The 22,323-nt window shown below is 38.4% G+C and overlaps 1 protein-coding gene across 6 annotated transcripts in view; it reads left to right on the forward strand.

Annotated features, from left to right (window-relative positions):
- The window catches only part of LOC134793469 (putative protein kinase C delta type homolog), a 53,123-nt gene that overhangs the window by 15,886 nt on the left and 14,914 nt on the right, over nucleotides 1-22,323 (forward strand). For 2 of the 6 annotated variants that reach the window (XM_063765049.1, XM_063765050.1), the window contains 2 exons: nucleotides 13,577-13,696; nucleotides 15,482-15,547. The exons of 1 other annotated variant lie outside the window; for it this stretch is intronic. In XM_063765049.1, coding sequence (XP_063621119.1) covers nucleotides 13,577-13,696; nucleotides 15,482-15,547 — 186 coding nt within the window. Of the gene's footprint in view, nucleotides 1-9,983; nucleotides 13,283-13,576; nucleotides 13,697-15,481; nucleotides 15,548-22,323 lie in introns of those variants that run through there. 3 more of the 6 variants (XM_063765046.1, XM_063765047.1, XM_063765048.1) reach the window with 3 other exon arrangements.

Here is a 22,323-nt window from a genome sequence, read left to right on the forward strand (position 1 = left end):
TGGGCGCGAGCGTGGCTCGCAAATCCAAATTTGGCCTTGAAAGTGCGGCAACACAAAACACAGTAAAGCTGCCCAGACGCGTTGTATGTGTAATTGTAGGAGGGCTTGGGCCGAGTTTTTCGGAGCTGGCGTTTGGCGTCAAGATCTTCAAGTCGGGTGTGTTCGAAGTTATCAAGTCCCGTATTGACAGCAGTTCGCCAGTCCGATCTCCGAGATGCAAGCTCCTCCCACGACTCGCATGATATGCCGGTGGCCAAAAGGTGGCGTTTTAAGACATCCCTGTAGCGCAGGTACTGCCCACCAGCCTTGCGTTTACCTGAGGCTAGCTCAGAGTAAAATACTACTTTGGGCAGTCTCGATGGTGCCATACGTACAAGGTGTCCACACCAACGCAATTGGCCTTTTATGAGCAGACATTCCATACCCGGCATGCCCGTCCGGCGAAGAACCTCCGAGTTCGGAACACGATCCTGCCACTTCAACCGCAGTATTGCTCGGAGACATCGTAAATGGAATATGTCTAGACGTTTTATGTCCCCCTTGTATAGACACCATGTCTCCGAAGCATAGAGCAACAGAGGTAGAATAATTGCTCTATAGACGGCAAGCTTTGTGTGGAGGCTAAGATCGTGCGATTTCCAAACTCGTTGATTCAGACCGCCAAAGGCTGCAGCAGCTTTGGCAATCCTAGATGAAATATCAGACTCGAGACGATTGTCACTCCGCAATAGACTACCTAGATACCTAAATGTACCCACTTCGTCCAGTGCTTTGCCCCTTAAATAAGCAGTAGCATCGTTCGCAGATTTCCCTCTTGCAGGTTGTTTGACAATCTGAGTTTTCGATGCACTGATTACTAGGCCAAACTTGCGACATGATTCGTCTAAATTGTCCAGATAACTCTGTAGGTCTTCCATGCTATCAGCCATAAGACAGACATCGTCAGCGTATAGGATCTCTGTGACCGAGACACACTGTAATTTGCTCTTAGCCTTGAGACGTGAAAGGTCAAAAATACTTTTATCCGTGCGAAAATTCACCGAGATCTGGTTGTTGCACCTTTGAAGTGCATCATTCATTACCGCCGAGAAATAGATGGCAAATAGGGACGGAGCCATGACACAACCCTGTTTAACGCCGCTTGTGACTGGAAATTCTTCTGTGAAGGCGCTTTCGTGACGTACGCGAGCAGTCATACCCTCGTGAAATTGGCGCACCAAGTTGATAAACTTCACAGAACAACCACACTTTTCTAATACTGTCCACAAAGCCGCTCTGGGCACACGGTCAAAGGCCTTTTCGAGGTCCACAAAACATAAATAGAGGTCACGATGTTGCTCAAGACTTTTTTCCTGCATTTGTTTGACGACGAAGATAGCATCGACCGTACCTCTATTTGCTCGGAAACCACACTGGGATTCAGGAAGGAAACTTTCGGCAAGTGTGTTAAGCCGCTTATTGATAATATGGGCAAGTATTTTACCTGCCACAGAAAGCAAGGCAATGCCTCTGAATGAGCCACAATCTGAGAGGTCCCCTTTTCCCTTGTAGAGCTTGGTGATAGTAGCATCCTTCCAATCCTGTGGTATTACCTCGACATCCCAAATGTAACTTATGAGGTCAAATAGCCTTGACTTGATACTCAGTCCGCCATACTTGAAGATCTCCGATGGTAGGCTATCAGACCCCGGGGTTTTACTGTTCTTTAAGCGGTTTATCGCAGCAATGAATTCTGCAAACGACGGCGGGTCATCCAAGTTTGGCGCAGTTGGCAGGTTTTCAAGCGAGCTGACATAGGATAGATCTACTCCTTGGCTGCCGGGATTTAAGACTTCGTTAAAGTGCTCAGCCCATCGTAGGAGGACCTCCTTGGGGTCTGTCAGCCTCCTCTCTTTGTCACGCGAGTAGACTGGGGCAACTTTCTTACGACGAGGTCCATATACGGACTTTAGGCCTTCGAAGAACCTTGCAGTTTGGCTGGTATCTGCCAGCCACTGCAATTCCTTCGCTTTGCTTTGCCACCAGTTATTTTTCAGCGTCCGGATCTTCGCCTTTAGTTCCTGCTGTATGATGCTACGCTGCGCCACGTCGACGACATCCCTTAAAGCGCGCCGAGATCTCTCCACTAGCTGCCGTATATCCGCATCAGATTCATCGAACCAGTCCTGGTTTTTCTTTTGCGGTCTACCTAAAGTTTGTAGAGACACCTCGTAAAGAGTCTGCGCGTAGGTACTCCACTTGATATCCACTGAAGGAGTGTTGACGGTATGGGACATCGCCGCATCGAACTCGACGTCCAACTTGCGCCGCATTTCTTCATTGTAAATAAGCTTTGCAGAATCTAGGAGTGACGGGATCTTATGGTTTGCTCTGCGCGGCAGCTTGTACTTCAGCCTCATCTTGGACCTTATCAGTCGATGGTCGGTCCAGCCCTGAGCACCACGCATTGCTCTTGTAATGAGAACGTCGCTTATGTCACGTTTGCGAACAATAATGTAGTCAATGAGATGCCAATGCCCAGAGCGTGGATGCATCCAAGATGTTTTGTACTTATCACATTGCCTAAAGAAGGTATTCGTTATGCTTAGATTAAATTCCGAACATAGAGTGAGTAGGGCAACACCATTGGAGTTGCACTTACCAACCCCATGTTTTCCAAGCACGTCCCTCCAGGCAATGTGCTCTGTACCAACACGCGCATTAAAGTCCCCGAGCAAAATCAGTTTGTCACAAGGCGGAATACTCTGCAAAACTGCACGTAAACCTTCGATGAACGCAAGTTTCTCGTCATCAGATGCTGTCATGGTGGGAGCGTACACGCTCACAAGGTGGATATACTTTCTGGGCGCTAAGTGAAGTCGTAATGTCATGAGCCTATCATTAATGCCTTTAGGGGGCTCCAATAGCGTTCGGGCGATGCTGTTCTTGATCGCAAACCCGACTCCACTGGCAGCTCGTTCATTAGCAGGCTTGCCTATCCAGTAGTAGGTATATCCACCCAGGTCTTCACAGAGCTCCCCGCTATCTGCTAGGTGTGTCTCGCTGATCGCAGCAATATCGATGTTGTATCGGGCCAACTCGCGTGCTATGAGCGCAGTTTTTCTTTCAGGACACTGATTGTTGTCGTTATCTAATAGGGTTCTTACATTCCAAGCTGCAATATTGAAAAATTTATTAGTTTTTATTTGTTTCTTTCGACCGCTGATATTGGTGACCAGTCGACCGCGGTTAGCCGGCTGGGATAAGAAGAGACGAGCTTTGTTTAGGCCACCTTTTCTAGGCCCCTCCCCGGATTGGGGAAAGCAGTGCGATCCCTAAATAGGGCTGCTTTGTCGTCAGGCGAGCTGCCGAACCAGACTTCTCGTCCCACTTGAGTTCCGGAGCGACCATCACCGCCCAACCGCCTACGTGCAGAGAGCCAGCTAAGGATTAAACTCACCGGTTCAATCCCCACCACCAGTCTCCATCGCCGTAGGACATGCACTCATTATCCGAATTCATGCCAGGAGTCATCAGCGCGTGAATATATTAAAGTGGGTAAGCATTTGCGCGCACACAAACCCACTCTCTCGCCCCCTAACCCAAGTATCCAGTGGAGCGGGGGTCCGCTACGACTAGATTGACCTAGAGGGTGCAGTAACCGGCCGCATGTCTCTATGAATCCCTACATGCGCCCTTACAGCGCATAATTAATACTACATTAGTATGAGTGTTAATACTGCTACGACTACCTACTCACTGCGTAATATCAAATCCAAATCATATTTTCACCTGCGCCGCACATGTAATCCGTAGCTTAAGTACTCGTAGTTATTCCGTGCGACAAGAAATCACGCGTGCATTGTGTTCTGCCAGCGGCTTAGAGCATTTAGTAACTGGAGATGTCATCGCTATCATTTTCTTTACGAAACAGTCTGCTGATTTTTGCGGGGGACGGGACGTCAATTGTACCTATTGCTATTTCTACATGATTTGTACGTAATGTACAAATAGCCATTCCAGTCCATACAAAAGTTTGCACAATTGTGCAAGTTTTTCGGCAGAGGGGTAAGCTCTTAATGGCCACTCCAGTTATTAAATGCTCTAAGGCCAGCGGTGGTAGCCTGATTTGAGAGGCTCTCTCTGCATCAAACGATCCGTAGAAAATTGTAACGGGGTGGTATTCTACCTGTCCAATTTCTTTGTCCAATGTGTATTTGTGTCTCAAATTTTGCTAAAGTGAGACGCAATGCACATTGGACCAAGAAATTGTACAGGTGGAATATCAACCATACATAATATTGTACAAATCTGGAAACCAAAACCGACTGGAGAAAGCACGGAGAAAGAGACCGATGCCGATGTAGCTACTACCGTGACCGGGAGCCACATCGCTATGTACCGGGTGTGTCCTGTAATACGAGTAAAAAAAATAAACTGGAAGCTATACTCCTCAAACTGAACAATATCTGTTCAGCGACTTTTAAAAATAACTTGTTTTTTCATTTTATAAGACGCAATATATTGCGAATTTTGTTTTGTTTAAAGCGTGACAATGACAAGCTGACAAGCAACGTCAATTACACTGATGACAATATTTAATTTACTGTATGAAATATACTCTTCATCATTTTTAAAAGTCGCTGAACAAATGTTGGTCGGTTTTAGAAGTATAGCCTACAGTTTAATTTTTTGCTCTTGTTACAGGACACACCCGGTATATTATTTACATATTATGGGTGTCGTGTAGATAAAACCTTGATTTTAAAGTTGCTATAAATAGAAGTGTGTAACCCTATTAGGGCTTCCAAATACCGGACTTCTTTCAATACCGGTATTAATACCGAAACTGTCTTCATCAATACCGGGATCCCGGGACGGAAGAGTTTTTTTTAAAGGCTCACTTTTACACCAGATATGTATGTTCCAGCTTAGGATATTAAACAATAATCGCCATCTGCAATAATTATGTCAACCCTCCAGGTTGGCAATCATTTTATCCGCCTTGTTGACATCACAAGTCACATTTTTAGTTCAACCTAATAATCAGCCAATAAATATTCTTTGGCACCAAAAATTCGTATGCCATTACAATTAATATCTTTCTACTTTTTGATAAAATTTTAAGAACTAATTATATTTAATTATTATAAAATTATAGAAAAAAAAACACTTTTTTCGTATCTAGTTTGCAGTGAAGAATCTTACAATTACATGTACGAAATCTAAATATTTGGGTTCGTCTTTGACTTCTCGAGAAACGTGTCCAGGGTTTTCATTTTAAACTAATTAACACAAAAGTTATGGCCAGAAAACCAGTTTAAAGCCTAAAATTGTTCAACTTTGATGCCAAATATCTCGAAGGCAATGAACTTTGAAGTAAATATAGGATACTAAACTGCAAAACGTAATTCAAGACCAAAAAAAGTAAGACAATGTTGCTGTAATAATTTGTTTGTAAAATAGTAAATTCCTTTTGATAAATAATCACGCTAAGATAATTTATTTATTAGTAATTTTACTCCTGCGAGTTAAAAAAGTACTTTTATATACTTATTTTTGCATTAATACAAGACGCGCTAGTAAAAAGTGGCAACATTTTCTTACTTTTTTTTGTCTTGAATTACGTTTTGCAGTATATATTGCTTCAAGCTGTTGTTGTTAATATAATAAGCTACAAAAAACATTAGAAAACTAAGGGATTCAGATCGAAGGTCATTCGCGTGGGGTGGCCCCTTAATATATCCAGAACATCAGAATTCATCACCAAATATTTATCTAACGCATATGCACAGATCTTGTTTCAATTAAATGATCTTCTTTAATTAAATTGGCAAGTTATCTTTTGATACAGCCGAATTTGACCATTTTAATAGACCGGGATCCCGGTATTTCATAAAAAAATACCGGTATTGAAAAATCTGTTTAAACAGACGGGATCCCGGGATCCCGGTATTGGAAGCCCTAAACCCTATACTTATGGCACTAAAACAGCGGTCGGCAGCAAGCGGTCCGCGAGCCTTCCTGGCTATTTTGTATGTAATATTGACAAACGACAATGTCTGATAAAGTCATAAATATTAACAAAGTGCGGCCGGCGTCAACTTCGGTAGCTACTATCCCTTGGTTGCTAAAAGGTTGCCGACCGCTGCACTAAAAGGTCTCAAATATTTTTATGCACTAATTTTAAGTATACTTTACATTATCAATATTAACATGCAATATTTCAGGCAATTAAATATTCAGAAAATATAACATCGAGAAAACTCGTGAAACATTTTTTTGTAAAAGTTAGTTGATTCGACTATTAAAAATATTGTACTAATATGTTATATACTCGATCGTACTAATATACCTACACAATAAGCCTTTATTTTGTTCCCGTTTTTTCTTGTAATTTGAAGGGTCAGAAATACCCGTGTGTCCACTTGACTTGCTAGCGTCCGTAGACTGCGATGGCTGCTTATCATTAGACACAGACATCACACTAGTTTGCTACCGTCGTGGTATAAAAAAAAACCTGCAATTCATAAGATGCGATTTTTTAAGGTTGATTAGGCCTCCCGTAAGCTTAAGTAAACTGCTACGACATAACGTTCTACGGCGTAGCGCTACATCGTAGCGCCTCATCGTAGTAGAGCCTCGTAGCACTACACTCAACAAAGGACCTTTTTTATCTGTTGTGCCCTTTAACGGCCTGATTCGAACTTTAAGATACGTCAAAATTTTGCAAAAGATACGACATAGATCGGATATGTCAGTGTCAAAAGTGACGTTTTTGCTTGAAAGTTTTTGTTTTAGTTGATTCGATTCCCGGGCGAAACAAGCGAAATTTAAAAAATCTTTGAATGCAATTTTACTCCATTTTGAAATTAAAAGAATGCTTCCGTTCAGTAAAATGAGCTAAGTTAAGGTTTTAAGGTACTTTCCCTCCAGGGCCCATTAATTTGTTCCACATTGAATAACATGGACGATAGACCGACTAAAATAAGAAAATAAAATCAAGGAACGCCCACAAAGCGGTTGCTTTGTATTTGAACCAAAATACATTTCACATAATTATATTGCCTCAAATGTTTTCTTGCAAAGAAGACACAAAAATGTAAAAGACATTTCAAACACATTCTAGAATCAAGAAAATATTACTTTAATACTTATGAAAATAATGATCTTCGTTCAAAATACCTTTATCAGTGTAGGCGGCAACTAATTAACCGTAAGGGCAAACAGGTCGTGTCGGTAGCGACGATAAATCAGAAAGTTTTAGTATGGTTTTGACATTGAGACGTTCATATGAGATGTTAATATACTTTTAGCGGTAAAGGTCGTGGAAGAAAAAAACGGGAATATGCTATAAAATTTGATTCTTCGATGTTGTAAAGAATTTGTTAGTACATTTTAAGAATAAAGATGATAATCAGCACACAAGACAACGAACGCAAGGATAAGATCTTGGTGCTATTAAACAATCTGTCCGTATATCATCAATTTATCAGCATACATCTGGCATACATTAACGCGGATTGTTTTCTTTATGTAGGGTCTAGCCTAGGCGAAATCTTTCGAAACTCATATTTTTACACGCTAGTTGAAATGAATCAATTTTATACTTGCTTATGCATCAACGAACTATATTGCCACGACGAAAACGCATGTTTATAAAATTTTGGCAGCATAAACAGAAATTTCATTCAGTGTCTCAGTTGATTTTGTCACTTAATTAATAAAAGGAGCTATAAGCATTAAACATTTTAAGGTGTAACCAACCACACAATCAAATGTAATATAATATTGAATAAAATTGATATAAATGGAAAATAGATATACTAGTAAAATATTTTAGGAAAATCATATTACTAAGAAATTTACGCGAAAATAAATTGAAATGGAATGAAATTTGAATCATTTTATCAAATGGATTGTGTGTTGTCGTTTCCAACGGGAAACCAGGTGAAGGAAAGTTGATCCAAGTGTAAAGGAAATTATAGTTTTACTGTCGCAAAGCTGGGTAACAAGTTAACAACACAATTTGAAACGAATCATACATACATTCCAATTGCTTGTTCAAGTTAGCCACACCGATGCACTTGACGGATGCCACTGCATTCCCCAAGAGAGCGTCACGTGAAAACACTTGAGGTGGCCTTGCTCCAACACGGGGGCGACTACTTAATGCCCACCTATAAATAACCTACCTTGATTGACACCTACACCTACCTTGGTTTAAGCAGCCGCAAATAGGAAGTGATGCAACGGATTCAACAATATAATCTTATTATAGAACATTTTATTCTTTGATTTCAGATTTAAAACAGCCAATGAAAAATATGTCGAATTGTCGATAGCTATTTTTAAAGCAGTGCGGATATTGCGTTCTCATGCTCAGATAACATACTCGTATCCCAAAACATAGCAAGTGTAAACATTATAGTATGTTACATGTTTATATTAAAATATATAAAAACTCAAAAATGCGCATTTTCCCAGAGATAAGACCTAGCTAGATCGATTTGTCGCCCCCGAAAACCCCCATAAGTATAGCAAATTTCATTGAAATCGTTAGAGCCGTTTCCAGAATCCCCGAAATATATATACACCGTGTTTTTTTTTGATTTCCGTTAATTTCAAGGGTGCATACCTGAGCTTAAATCAAGTAACTTTCCCAAAGACAACGATATTCTAATTAACTCCATTTCGAAGATAATCAATATTTTATTTTTTTCCTATAAGGCCTCTACAAGCGTGTACACTTGCCTTAAGGCCGGTTTACATATTGATTAGTGTTTAGAATGAGTTCATACATTTGCTACTAAACTTAAGTAAAATCTCGGTCGATCGATGTTCGAATTGACATTGATATGTCACAGATTTCAATTGTTTGGTTTAGTTAAATGTAATGCCCGTGTTACAACAACGCTATATGCTACATTTAATTACTTTTTAATATTAATTTTTCTGAAAAAAAAAAAGCAAAAAAAAATTTTTTTTTCAAAATTAACTATGCCATTTAGTTTTCTTAAACGTACTTAACCATACCCCGAAGTTAACGGAATTCAATAAAAACACGGTGTATATATATATATAAATATATATATATATATATATATAAATATATATACAAGAATTGCTCGTTTAAAGGTATAAGATAAGATAAGATATGAATTAGATTGTCTCCTCAGAATGAAGTCGCTTATTAGCCTCATTCCGAGTAGGTACCTGCTTGTACTATTTGTATCATAGGACGCACCTATACCTATTAGTGGTTATTAAAGTACATAGTAAAATTATTTAGATCAATTAACGATTAAATAAGGACTGACGGACTGAACATTGTTGTAGGTAGATGATTAATTGCTAAAAGATTAATCAGAAGCTTGCATATTTTTTTGCTTGAGTTCTACGCGTTTATTTGTAGGGGGGGTAGGGGAACTGCCCAATGGTCCCCTACCTCCCCTAAATGTAACCTTACTTAGCAGTAGTAGCCTTCATAAGTACTTAATGTCATTTAACCGTTCATTTTCCATTTATAAAACGGATAATTTTGTTATGATCACCGCCATCATGTCTTTGTTTAACGATAATTGATGGCCTATATTTTTCATATTGATACCTACCGAAAAGGCTTGTTATGTTGTCGTAAAAATTACTAGAGATAAGAATGAGTAGATGAGTTGATGAAGAACATAATACACTATTATATTGATAAACTATTTGAAGTTTATGGGCCACAATTTATAGACGTTTACACATATAATACCTGTCTACTGTTTACAAATCACGATATAACTAAACAAAATCTACTTCTATATTTATGAGAAAAATTATATAAATATTTCATAACAAAAACACCAACATAAAATCGAAATTATTTTGAATAACTGACACAATTATCTCCAGCAACGAAACGTTAAAAACTTCCTTCCGACATCGTAGAAAAAGTCACAAGATCTATTATTGTCTTCATAATAATCATCAATCAATCACCTGTGCGAGTCTGGGCGGGCGGGGGTCGTGAGCGCGGGAGGGCGGGCCTGCGCCCGCGCCTGCCGTGGCCGGCCGCCAGTCTGCGCGCGAGCGAGCCCGCATGCCGCCACGCGAAGCGCGCACCCGCCGCGACGCATCAAAATGCCACTTTACTCCGATCACATATCGAACATGTATTACAGTGGATCGTCTCCCTATAGTGCCCCCTACAGTTACGGATCGAAAACACCAATAGGACCGTCGTACAGTGCATCATATCTCAATCCTGGATCTAGCTACAGCAACCATTCCTCGCTCGGAGGATACACCCGCCCTCAGGTCAGCTCGAGGTGGATCACCAGCAGCGGAAGAAATTACTCTCCTATTCTCAGCACTATATCGGAAAGAAATACATCAAGTCCTTCAAGGGTAAGCAGTCCTAGAAGAATAGCTAGTTACAAACGGAGTTACGTTCCCTCCAGCTATACTCCGCGACCGATAAATATAAACACTGCTGATATTGACGTGTCAAGGAACAAATATCGACCAAAGACAGAAAGTCCGCCCCCGCCTGCACCTCAGGCAGATGCGACTGCGGATAATGAAAATGGACCCTTCATGCCACGAATAGATGGTAAGCCTGAAACTGGCATAGATTCCTCTCCTGGAGAATTGAGGAGTACTATAAAACGAGGTCGCACTGTAGTACGGCTGCATACAATTAAGAGAAAAGACAGAGATTCGCCTCGCAAACCTTTAGACGGATCACAGAAATCAAGTTCCGAAGAAGGCGATAAAAGTGAATCTGTTGTAGATAATGCTCCTGTTAAAGATGCATCAGAATCAAGGAAATGGAGAGAAAAGCTTTCTGAAGACTTAATATACAAAGAAAAAAAAGAAAAAAAGACTATAGGAACCAAATTGATGGAAAAATTCATTGTCAAAGATAATAACGATAGTGATATTGAAATAACAAGTGATAGTAAAAATAAACAGGAACACGCTTTAAGTACACCACTAGCACCTCATTCTAACACGAGTAGATCACCCACCAGACGATGTTCGGTGGAGATCTTAGCCGAACAAGCAAACGTCTTAGACTCGTTAATTAGAAATGAAAATTTAAGTACTGCAACTTTAGATCTAAGCAAAGTTGGGACAGAGGAATCCGTTGGAATTATAGAAGGTCAAAGCAACCCTTTAAAAACGACGAAATCTGACAATTCCTTATACGATCGCTTCAGAAAGTCTAGAGATTCCAAAGAACTTAGGCATTCATTAAAGAGACGCAGTTTAAAAAAGTCTTCTTCAGGTGGTAGACTCGACTCTATTACTGAATTCCCTAGGGAGGCTTTATGTTCTTTACCATCTATTGAAGAAAATAGATCATCGATAAAATATGAAAATACCAAACCAAAACCCAAGTTAAAAGCAAAAATAACTGCAACAGTGGAAGTATCTCCACCAAATAGTCCTTTAAAATTTAAAGTTGGAGAAGTCGTTGTTGAGGAAAAGCCTCGTGCTTTGAAAAAAGAAATTTCATTTAGTAGTAGCGTTGATTCTAGTTTTGATGAATGTCCCAACAATGAGAATAGGTCAATTACTAATGCATTGCGTAAAAGTAGAATGCGGTCTTCTATCCGTAGAAAAACCGACCTGGAAACAAATGTTCCTTCGCCTGAACCTGACGACGGTAATTTCTGGGATAAAATAGGCAAAAGAGAGACCGTTTACCTTATAAACAGAAAACAAAATATAGAAGATGCTAGAGAAAAACATCGAAGAGCTCTATTTTGGTTTCCAGAAGACGAGGCATCAAGTGCAAATGAAGATCTTATCGAGTCACCTAATGTAAATGACTCTAATAAATCAGACGAAATGGATATTGAGAATACCGCTAAGCAACAAGATACAACAAATATTGATGTTAGCGATGTTACAGTAGGAGGATCGATTTTACCCAAGGAACCTGAGTTGCCTTCATTCGATATTAATAGTAAAATGCAGCTAACGAATCCTGAAATAAAAAGTGATAGTCAACATCCTTCGTTATTAGGTTCTAAAGAGGTAAAAGAAATCTCAACAAAACAAGCCAGTGAAACAATCTATCAAGATTTGAATAGACCCCTGATATCAGATGGTAACTTAAATGTTAAACAAGAAAAGCCAAATGCAGCAACTAGTATTGCAGTAAATAACAGCGACGTCAAAAAGCCTGACGAAGTTAAAGTTACTGATCAGGTGCCGCAAATGAACAAAAATAGGATGTTGCCCAAAAGTGAGGACAAAATTAGTAAACTTGACAAAGCTCCAGAAAATACAATGAATCCAGTGGTGCCCAAGGAAACAGATATCGCTGTTCTGGATAGCAGTAAAGTAAAAGATAGCAAACAGGAATCTCCAAAAGAATTTAAAACTGAAGAAAAAATATGTCCAGTGCACGGCAAAAAAGATAAAACCATTTCACAAATTGAAGCAAATGCAGAATCTTCTAAAGTTAAGAAAGCAGAATCTCCAAAATCGTCAGAGATGGAGGATAAAACTTCTCCATTACATAGTAAAAAAGTGATCATGTCTCCGCATGTTGAAACAAAGGCAGAATTAAATGAAATTAAAAAACAAGACTCTCCCAAAGCGAAACAAGCTGGGGAAAATAATAGTACTGATAGCAAAAAAGAGGACGTGCCCTTGCATATAAACGTAAAAGTAGAGTCGTCAATACCATCTACTATCACTAAAGTATCAACTGTGGAACATGCAGATAGTGAGGGTTGTATGTCACCTGAGACTACAAACAAAACAGTTGAGGTAATGGTTAATTCAGAAGCGAAAACAGTTACTGAAAAGGCAGTGGAGAGCCCTTCTTCTGAGGCGGCACCTTTACAAATACCAGTAATTATAGAATCTGTAAACATTCCAAAAGAAGAAACTGCAGTTAATAATGAAGAACAAAAAGCAAAAGAGAGTTTAAAGGCTGAAAATAATTCTATAAACAAAGAAAAAGAACAACCAAGACAATCACCATCACTAGACATTACAAAGGTTCCGATCAGAAAGCCAGTCAAAGAAGAACTGGCAGTTAGGCCTCTTATAGCTACTCCTCGCCCTCTTCAAAAGAAGAGTCCTCAAGTAATTCATTCATCGAGTTCATCTTCATCGTCTTCAGAAGAAGATACGTCAGATGATGAGGATGCAGACGAGTCAGATACCAGCGAGGAATCTACAGAGTTCTTCGAGTGTGAAACCACTGCTGACGGCAGGACTTCCACGGGATCCAACGATTCTGGATTTGACTCTTCGGCGCCAACGTCACCTGCAGGTTTCGTCCACGTTAAAAAAGGTAAAAAAATAGACCTTAATGCAGATATTAATTAGGGAAACACACGTTTTCACATTTACACTGTCACACGAACCTACTAACAAACTTGTAACGTGTTCTAAAATGTCCTGAGGTCCAATTCTCGATTTGGAAGAATTGTGAACTCAATTATAACAATATCATTTGATCAACCCCGAGAATTGATCTCCCGACTAATGCACGATTGCTTTTGCACGGCTTAGATTAGCATAAGTAATTAAGTATACGTCCAATACTCTTCGTTTAGCGGCGGGACGTCTCGTTATTTTGTTTTAGACTGCGATGTAAACTGCCATCGAAAATGTGAAAAGTTGACAGCGAACCTGTGCGGGGTGAACCAGCGGCTTTTAGTGGAAGCTCTGTCATCTCGAAGCGCCTCTGTCGTCTCTAAAAGAGGTGGGTAATAATAATATTACTTCATAGAAACGGGTCTAAAATAAACCCTAAAGATGATAGTAGTTGTCGTTTCCACAGGACAAGATTTGAACTCGAACGTCGTAAAATACTGACGTCAGACGACGTTAGCTTTATGTTTTCAGGCCGTAAATCATCTTCATCCTAACGGATATTTTTAGTTCAATAAGAAAAGTTTGCAAAAATTAAGCTAATATTTAATAAAAATAAGCGCAGTACGTCAATGGTTTTTTTAACTACCAATAAGTGCATTTTTGTTTAATTTGGATACCTACCTAATATTATGCGTTCGTTTGTTTTCATTGGAAGGCACACTTATAAAGATTTGCCCCAAAGCATATGATGATTATAATAAAAAGTAGTGAGTAGGCGCTTTAATGCGTATTTGTTTATTTGCCGAGAGAGAACACAGCGTGGGTGTGCGGTTCTGCCTGGACATCGGCCAATCACTCCTCGCTCACCTGTACAGAATTAATAGCATCAATTGCCACTGAAATTAACTTCAAGAGACAAGCACGATTACGATTTACCCAAAATAGACTGAGATTGCAAATAAGTAGTCATATCAAAGTGAGCATACGTAAGAATAAATCGGATATTTTCAAATTTAATTTCCTAATGTTTATTTTATTACGTATATATCTACATTGCTTTTGTAATTTGAAGCAAGTTCCTATTTAAAGTTAATCTAAATGTATTTTTTTATTACTAGTTCAAACTGTAGTACCGAAATACAAGAAGGATGTACGTGCATTTTTATGCATAAGTGTTAAGTACGTGATAGATCATCAAGCGTCTACACGACAGCTCGAGGAATGAGAACGAAGACCGATTCTCGTGATCGTGATCAATCTACTCGATCGACGAGCACTATCGTCGATTATTTTGGCTGGTCTTCAAACGTCTCCCTAGTATTTTTATTTCCGATTCCGACAACATACCTATAGTTTGGCATTGATTCGATGTCTGTTGATTTTTCAAAGTAATTTTTGTTACATTTTATGGAATCGGCGTTTGTTTTTGATAGATTTACGTTTTTAGTGAAATAAATTCGACGATGTATTTATAAAAAAACACGCATTGACGCAATTGACGTAACATACGTTATTATAAAATTTACTGAATGAAATTCATACAAATAGATTTATTTGCATCCCCTTTTTTCTTCCTAATTTCATATAATAACTACATACCTATTTCTTTTCAATGCACTTTCTTCTGCATTTTCTTTTAATGCATTTTCCTAATCTATTCTATTTTTACTTTACAAGCTCATTACATTATTTATTTATCTGTTAAGACTTAAAAGCAAAATGATAGAAAGTTAAATTAACAAGTAAGTCCGCCGGCAGCATTGACTATCTACATGACTATGGCATCGTGAGGCTGCTTTGGGTTATTATTTAATTAACAATATGAATAAGCTAAATAATACAAATGCCTGAAAATGACTATGTATGCCAAAACACAATAATTTGAGATGATACTTGCAACAAGACAAATTTTAACGAGTCGAAATGAATGATGGAATTGATGAAATCTAAAAGACCTACTTAAAGGGTACCTATCAAGTTGTTAGTCAACTTAGTCAATCATTCAGCTCAATTTCAATTCAACGAACACTGTCTTTATCAAATTATCTTGCAAAATTTTAAGAAATGGATATTTTAAGTTAGTAAGACAATAGGTACCTACTTATCAGAAATACATAAAATACTAGGCTAACATGTTGAATTAAGAACCGATTAACTAGCATTGTGTACGCAGGTGGCGAGACCCCCGGGACGTCCGCGGCGGCGCCCAACACGCCCGACTTCCACGAGCAGGAGCTCGGTGAGCCTTCGACACTGCAACCTTGCAATCCTTGCATCACGCATGCCATTTTCACATCCACATCTACTATACCCTTACATACTCGTATTTCTATGACCTCATTTATTCAAGCACAATTATTCCAAATTTCAGAAAACCATGATCCAACAGAATTTATGTTTAATTTATAACGCCCAAATTTTTCCTTACTTATCTAGCAGAAAACTTAATTCGAAAATTTGTTCAGTAATTTTTGATTGTTTCCCTGCACATACATAACATTATGTATTTTAACATAGATGAGTATTTTATGTATTGCTTTTGCAGTATATTAAGGTTTAGAATTGTGTTAACCGTTTTGCTCCGCAAGCACTAATCAAACATTACCCTGTCATTACTTTCAACACTACATTATCATTACATCAATAGAATAATGTGCTAAATGCAAGCTCCCTCTAGTTAATGTAGCTATAAATTAAAAAATCTAAAGGCCTATTAATCTTCATCATCATGATTCAGCCTATATACGTCCCACTGCTGGGCACAGGCCTCCTCTCACTCGCAAGAGGGCTTGGGCTATAGACCCCACGCTGGCCCAATGCGGATTGGGGAAAGGCCTATTAATACGTGTACTAAACTACATATGTATTTATTTTGAGTTATTATGATCTCGCGTTACATTAACCTTAGGTGACCTAAAGGCGCAAGTGGCCCACCATCCCGCTAACCCGGGGTAGTTACCATTATGTTTACCAGTACAATTTGAAACTGTGTTAACTGTTTAACCACTTAACCCCGGGTTAGTGGGATGGTGCAAGTGGTCCTCCTTAGAGTTTTCAATTTAAATTATATTAATGTTATACAAATAGTCCCGGAAGATAAAACTATCGTGATTTATTGGAAATGTAAAGTGATCAGAAAGATAAATCACTTACACGTTTATGAATATTTCGGACTTGCAACAGATTAAATTATCTGCCAACGAAACTGGATCAGAGTAATAATTTCGGAAAGATCAACTAGGACACGATTATTATAAATGCCAAGTGCCCAGTTTGTTTTAAATTATCATAAATCATTAGTTATTTGCAGTTCGTTAATATAATGGCAAGTAAATTTATACCTATAATTATATCCGTTCCCGTTCTAAAGATGATACGCTACTTAATAGACCAAAATGATAGAAAAATAACAGCAGCCCCGTCATAGAATGGAGAGGATGATGATGATATAATTGCTCACGCGAAAGCCCCAGCTAGTTTACAGGTTAGGAGGAAAGGGGGCGATGCCAATGTGACGTTTAGCGTCGCATGAAGTAGGTAGATTGCAAAATGAGACGAAAGAAAACTAACCAGAGTAAATTTTACGAAATATAATTTTAAAAAAATAAAAAAAACTAAAGGAAAGACAAGGTCGTGGATCTTTTCTGAGCTGGCAATTAACAGTGGTGAAACGAGTCCTTGATAGGGGTCACTTCCCTGCACTACGTCGCAGAACGTCGAACTTGGAGGTGGCCGTCTTCAAAAAAAAGGGTTCCGGATCCAGCACGGGAACCTTCCGGAACGAAGCGGAGCATGCGAATTCAGGTTGGTAGGTTCCGACTCCAACCCCAGACTTGGTCCCTGGAATTCCGGTAAAAATGGCCATTTCAAGAAAAGTCCAATTTTGTACAAGTGACTGCGACATCCGGATTTTAGGCCAAATTAATGCGCTAATGAGAAAGTAGGCTGGTGTAGTGAACCCCAAAGAATTAAAAGGTGATCAATGATGTGGCAGTCACAAGTAGAATCATCATTTTAAATTTAAAACAAAGAAGAAAGTGAAGTTAAATTTACTAAATGTACTTCTACAACTAAAACCATTTCGCGCAGGCATCCACTATCGTCTTAATTCAAAATAGTGGAACAGCCACTTAGCTTTTACACAAATTCCGTAAGCGCCCCATTTCGCCTGACACCGCGCACTTGTGCCCGCCCCACTTCGGGTTCCGCGTTCCAGCAGAACTTCTTACGCAACTAGCAATCGGAATTCACACTATCTCACTGTAAAACTAAAATCATCCGATTGCGTGAACTCTTAAATATGAGTTAACTTTTTATAAAGCGGCATCATTAAGATATACCTAAATATTTTATGACAAATGAAAGAGACAAAAGGGTAAAGAAGACAATATGTTAGGAATTTGACGATACGACAATTTACAACATGGGGAAAGTCACTGTAGCTGGTTGTTGGCAATTTAATAATTTGCTATATTGTTGTAGTTAAAAATATGGACTACTTATATACTATATGAGGCTCTTTAGCGATAAGACCGTTTGTTGTCTGCCTCCATCTTTGATCAATTGTTTTTAGGGTTCCGTACCCAAAAGGTAAAACGGGACCCTATTACTAAGACTTCGCTGTCCGTCCGTCCGTCCGTCCGTCTGTCTGTCACCAGGCTGTATCTCACGAACCGTGATAGCTAGACAGTTGAAATTTTCACAGATGATGTATTTCTGTTGCCGCTATAACAACAAATACTAAAAACAGAATAAAATAAAGATTTAAATGGGGCTCCCATACAACAAACGTAATTTTTGTCCAAAGTTAAGCAACGTCGGGCGTGGTCAGTACTTGGATGGGTGGCCGTTTTTTTTTTGCACTTTTTTCCGTTTTTTTTTTCATTATGGTACGGAACCCTTCGTGCGCGAGTCCGACTCGCACTTGCTCGGTTTTTATTTCCTTAAGTTGTATTTTACTGAGGTGTGCCAAAGAGTGTTTTATCTATCAATGAGAATTATTCAATTTACAATAACTTCTTCCTAATCGCCCAAATTCCTTCAAAATATGATTTCGTAATGAAGCTAATACTTACTCGGACACATCAACGAAAACTTATTGAACAAAAAGTCATTTAGAACTTTCTCAATATTGGCTTAAAAACAGTGATACTCTACCAAACTGCTGACAATAAGAGTCCTAATAATAATAGGAGAAGGGCGACCCACAAAGTAATGCTAAAGGTAATGTTGAGCACGACACCTATTACAAAAAACCGGGCAAGTGCGAGTCGGACTCGCGCACGAAGGATTCCGTACCATAATGAAAAAAAAAAACGGAAAAAAAATGCAAAAAAAAAAACGGTCACCCATCCAAGTACTGACCACGCCCGACGTTGCTTAACTTTGGTCAAAAATCACGTTTGTTGTATGGGAGCCCCATTTAAATCTTTATTTTATTCTGTTTTTAGTATTTGTTGTTATAGCGGCAACAGAAATACATCATCTGTGAAAATTTCAACTGTCTAGCTATCACGGTTCGTGAGATACAGCCTGGTGACAGACAGACGGACAGACGGACGGACGGACAGCGAAGTCTTAGTAATAGGGTCCCGTTTTACCCTTTGGGTACGGAACCCTAATAGAAAACAGATACCTAACATAAGGTCTGATAAAATCGCAGGTTAGTCGCGGGCCTATTCCGGGAGAGACCAACGACCGATTAAACGCTAACATAAACCTCGAAACAACGTACAAAGGACATGTTATTCGCGACTTTGGTAAATAAAGAGATATTAATGAGTTCGGTGGGCTTCGCGCAACCGCATGCCAAATGCAATTGTAACTACTACCGAGTTCTGACGCATTATTTATTACGATGGCCTGAGCAGATTGATGGCATCATTAAATGCACGCATTTTGATTTGCCGGTGGTTTCGTTTATCGGTAATAAATCCTGTGTTATATAACACCATAGACATAATCCTACATGAGTATTATAATATTTATAATGATTAATGAACATTGGTACGATGATTTGGTGAGGCCTGTACTTATACATACATATATATTTCAAAAAAAATCTTCCATAAATATACAGGATGGAACATTTCTAGAGACTGAGCTGAAAGGATAGTGTTATCTAAGTGATCTACAATCGAGTTATTATAATCGTAACGCTGGATTTAAAAGTAAAACAAAATCATTAAAATGAAATATTTTTATATCACAGTAAACAACCCTACAATAGTTATTTGTTTTACAAGGGGGCAAAGTTGTTGTTTAACCGCTCGTGCTAATATTGATACCCGAGCAAGCGAAAGATTCCAAAATTGAACCACGAGCGTAGCGAGTGGTTCGAAAAATGGAATCTTGAGCGTTGCGAGGGTTTCAAAGCACGAGGGTTAAACAAAATTTGCCCCCGAGTGAAACACAAAATTTTTCACCACACCAACCCGAAGCAAATATAAAATGTAAAATATCAAACAAAATCAAACCAAATCATATTCAAATGAATGTTATTAAATATTTATCATCCAAAATCATCATTTTAAAGTCAATTCTACCAGAAAACATAAGAAAACCACTCAAAATTTGCATTTGATTACTTTGCCTCACATGTGAATTACCAGCTATCCGTTTTTGAAGTGCAAAGTAAGCCTTTCCGAGCTGGTGTGGTTATTTACATTTTAAATTGACACATGTCATGTCATTCAATAGAATCTACTCGCTAAGGTTGAAACATACAGATTTTCGCACTAATGTTTAACAATTAAACTGTACCTCTCTCAAAAACGGTTAGAAATATTAACGTGATTCTGATTAATAAGTAAAAAATAAAGTACGTAGCCTGAACAATTCCCAGTTTGCGTAAAAGTCCTTCGTTCTGTTCCACCCGATATATCAATGACGTACCTAAAGTATGTTATGAAAAAAATCTTTCAGATTAGATCAGACGCTAATTATAAATGTGAAAAGTTATAAAATAAATCAGCAGTTACAGTACCCATTAATAGGTACCAAGACAAGTTCAAACCAAGAATAATAATTGTCCTAAAATCTAGATATTTGTTTCTACATTAATCGGCAGTTTTGTTAAGTCCCGTTCCGAATTCGCCGCTTCCGACGCCGCCGTTACTACGCATTGTTTCAATTTATTCTTTAAGTTCGACAGGACTGTAACATTTTCTGCCCATATTGAGTCTAAAAAAATTCTTTAGTTCTTAAAGGTTAACCCTTAAATGCATGATTTTTTTTGCCCGTTTGCTGATTATAGGAAAAATGGTAAAACAATTACTTATAACATTTTCAACGCGAAATCAGTGCTAAGAATAGTTGCATAGGGGGCATTTCATATGAAGCGGACAGGAAAAAAAAAGTGAGGTTCCCGAATTTGTTTATATTTGGTTTAGGGATCATCCATTAATTACGTCACACGAATTTCTAGGTTTTTTTACCCCTCCCCCCCTCCTTGTCACACTTGGTCACATTTTGCAAACCCCACCCCCCCTGGTGTGACGTCACATTTTAGGCAATTTTGTTTTCAACGAAATCGACAATATTAACTCGGCATTATTTTTTTAATAAAAAAATATTTTTGATATATAAATATTAGTAATTTTATAACACAACGAAAGTTACATCCAAAATCTCATTATTTAACTGTACAACGAATAAAAAATTTAAAATAATTTTCGGTTACTGATGAAGTTAAAGTGACATCACAATGTTTGTGTCTCCCCCCTCCCCCATGTCACAACATGTCACATTTTCTTGACCCCCTCCCTCCCCCTAAACGTGTGACGTAATTAATGGATGACCCCTTAGTTCTTCTTCTAGTAGGTATAAAACCGGATGCCAAATATTTTTTATATATGACGTTTATTTTAAAAATTATGAGGTTTTCAAAAATTACCGTAAATGAAATTCCGATTTTTTGAAACTCGAATATCGAATAATTAAAATATATAACTTATTATTAAACCAAGCGTTTTGTATAGAATTTTTAATGATCTTTTCAGCGAAGAAATCAATTTTGAAAAATAAAAAATAAATAATGGTTAAAACCGGAAGTAAACTTTTCGAAACCATTTTTCGAAAACTTTGACCAGTTTTTTTTTATTTTTTTTCATCTCAAAATATAGCCCTAAGTATGTACAAAATACACTAGAAGTTGTAGAATGGGATCTCCATTGGTTAAGACAATAGGTCAATAAATGTACATAGTTGTCGCCCTGAGTGCGACGTACCGTACTGGTATATAGCGGCTGTTAGGCGATATATGAAGTTAAGATGTCTGCCATCTTTTAGCAGTGAGAAGAACTAGTTACGTATGCAAGAAAGAGATGGCAGTATGACGCCACGCCATTTTGATTTTCCGTTATTGTTTTAGTTGTTACTGTGACCTTGCTGTGAATTGTGCACATTTTACGACACTTAACAATTTAATGCTATATTTAGTGCTACTGTCAAAATCATAGTTTTCATGGAAATAGACGTCGACGGATCATTAAATTTCTCCTTTAATTGCTGTAAAATTTCTTCACTTTCTATGTTTGTATCAGTTTGAGTGGAATTATGTTTGAATTTGTCTTCAGGAATAAAAGGTTCATCTTGGTTGTTCTGCGAAAATTCACTCGATGTTTGACTGCATTGCACAACGTTTTCATTAGCTACTGGAGGCACTGGAGGTGATTCATTTAAAAGTCGTTTCCTATTCCTACAAGATGCACACACATACACATTTGGTGGACAGCCCCACTTTTGCACTAAGCACATAGAAACTTTTCTTAAATTTTTAGTCTTTCGATGATTTACTAAACGAAACGGATTATTACATCGATATCCGTACGGAGCCATAATTAAATTGTTAAGTGTCGTAAAATGTGCACAATTCACAGCAAGGTCACAGTAACAACTAAAACAACGGAAAATCAAAATGGCGTGGCGTCATACTGCCATCTCTTTCTTGCATACGTAACTAGTTCTTCTCACTGCTAAAAGATGGCAGACATCTTAACTTCATATATCGCCTAA

This window comes from Cydia splendana, chromosome 9 (genome assembly GCF_910591565.1).
Source record: "Cydia splendana chromosome 9, ilCydSple1.2, whole genome shotgun sequence".
Classification (NCBI taxonomy): domain Eukaryota; kingdom Metazoa; phylum Arthropoda; class Insecta; order Lepidoptera; family Tortricidae; genus Cydia; species Cydia splendana.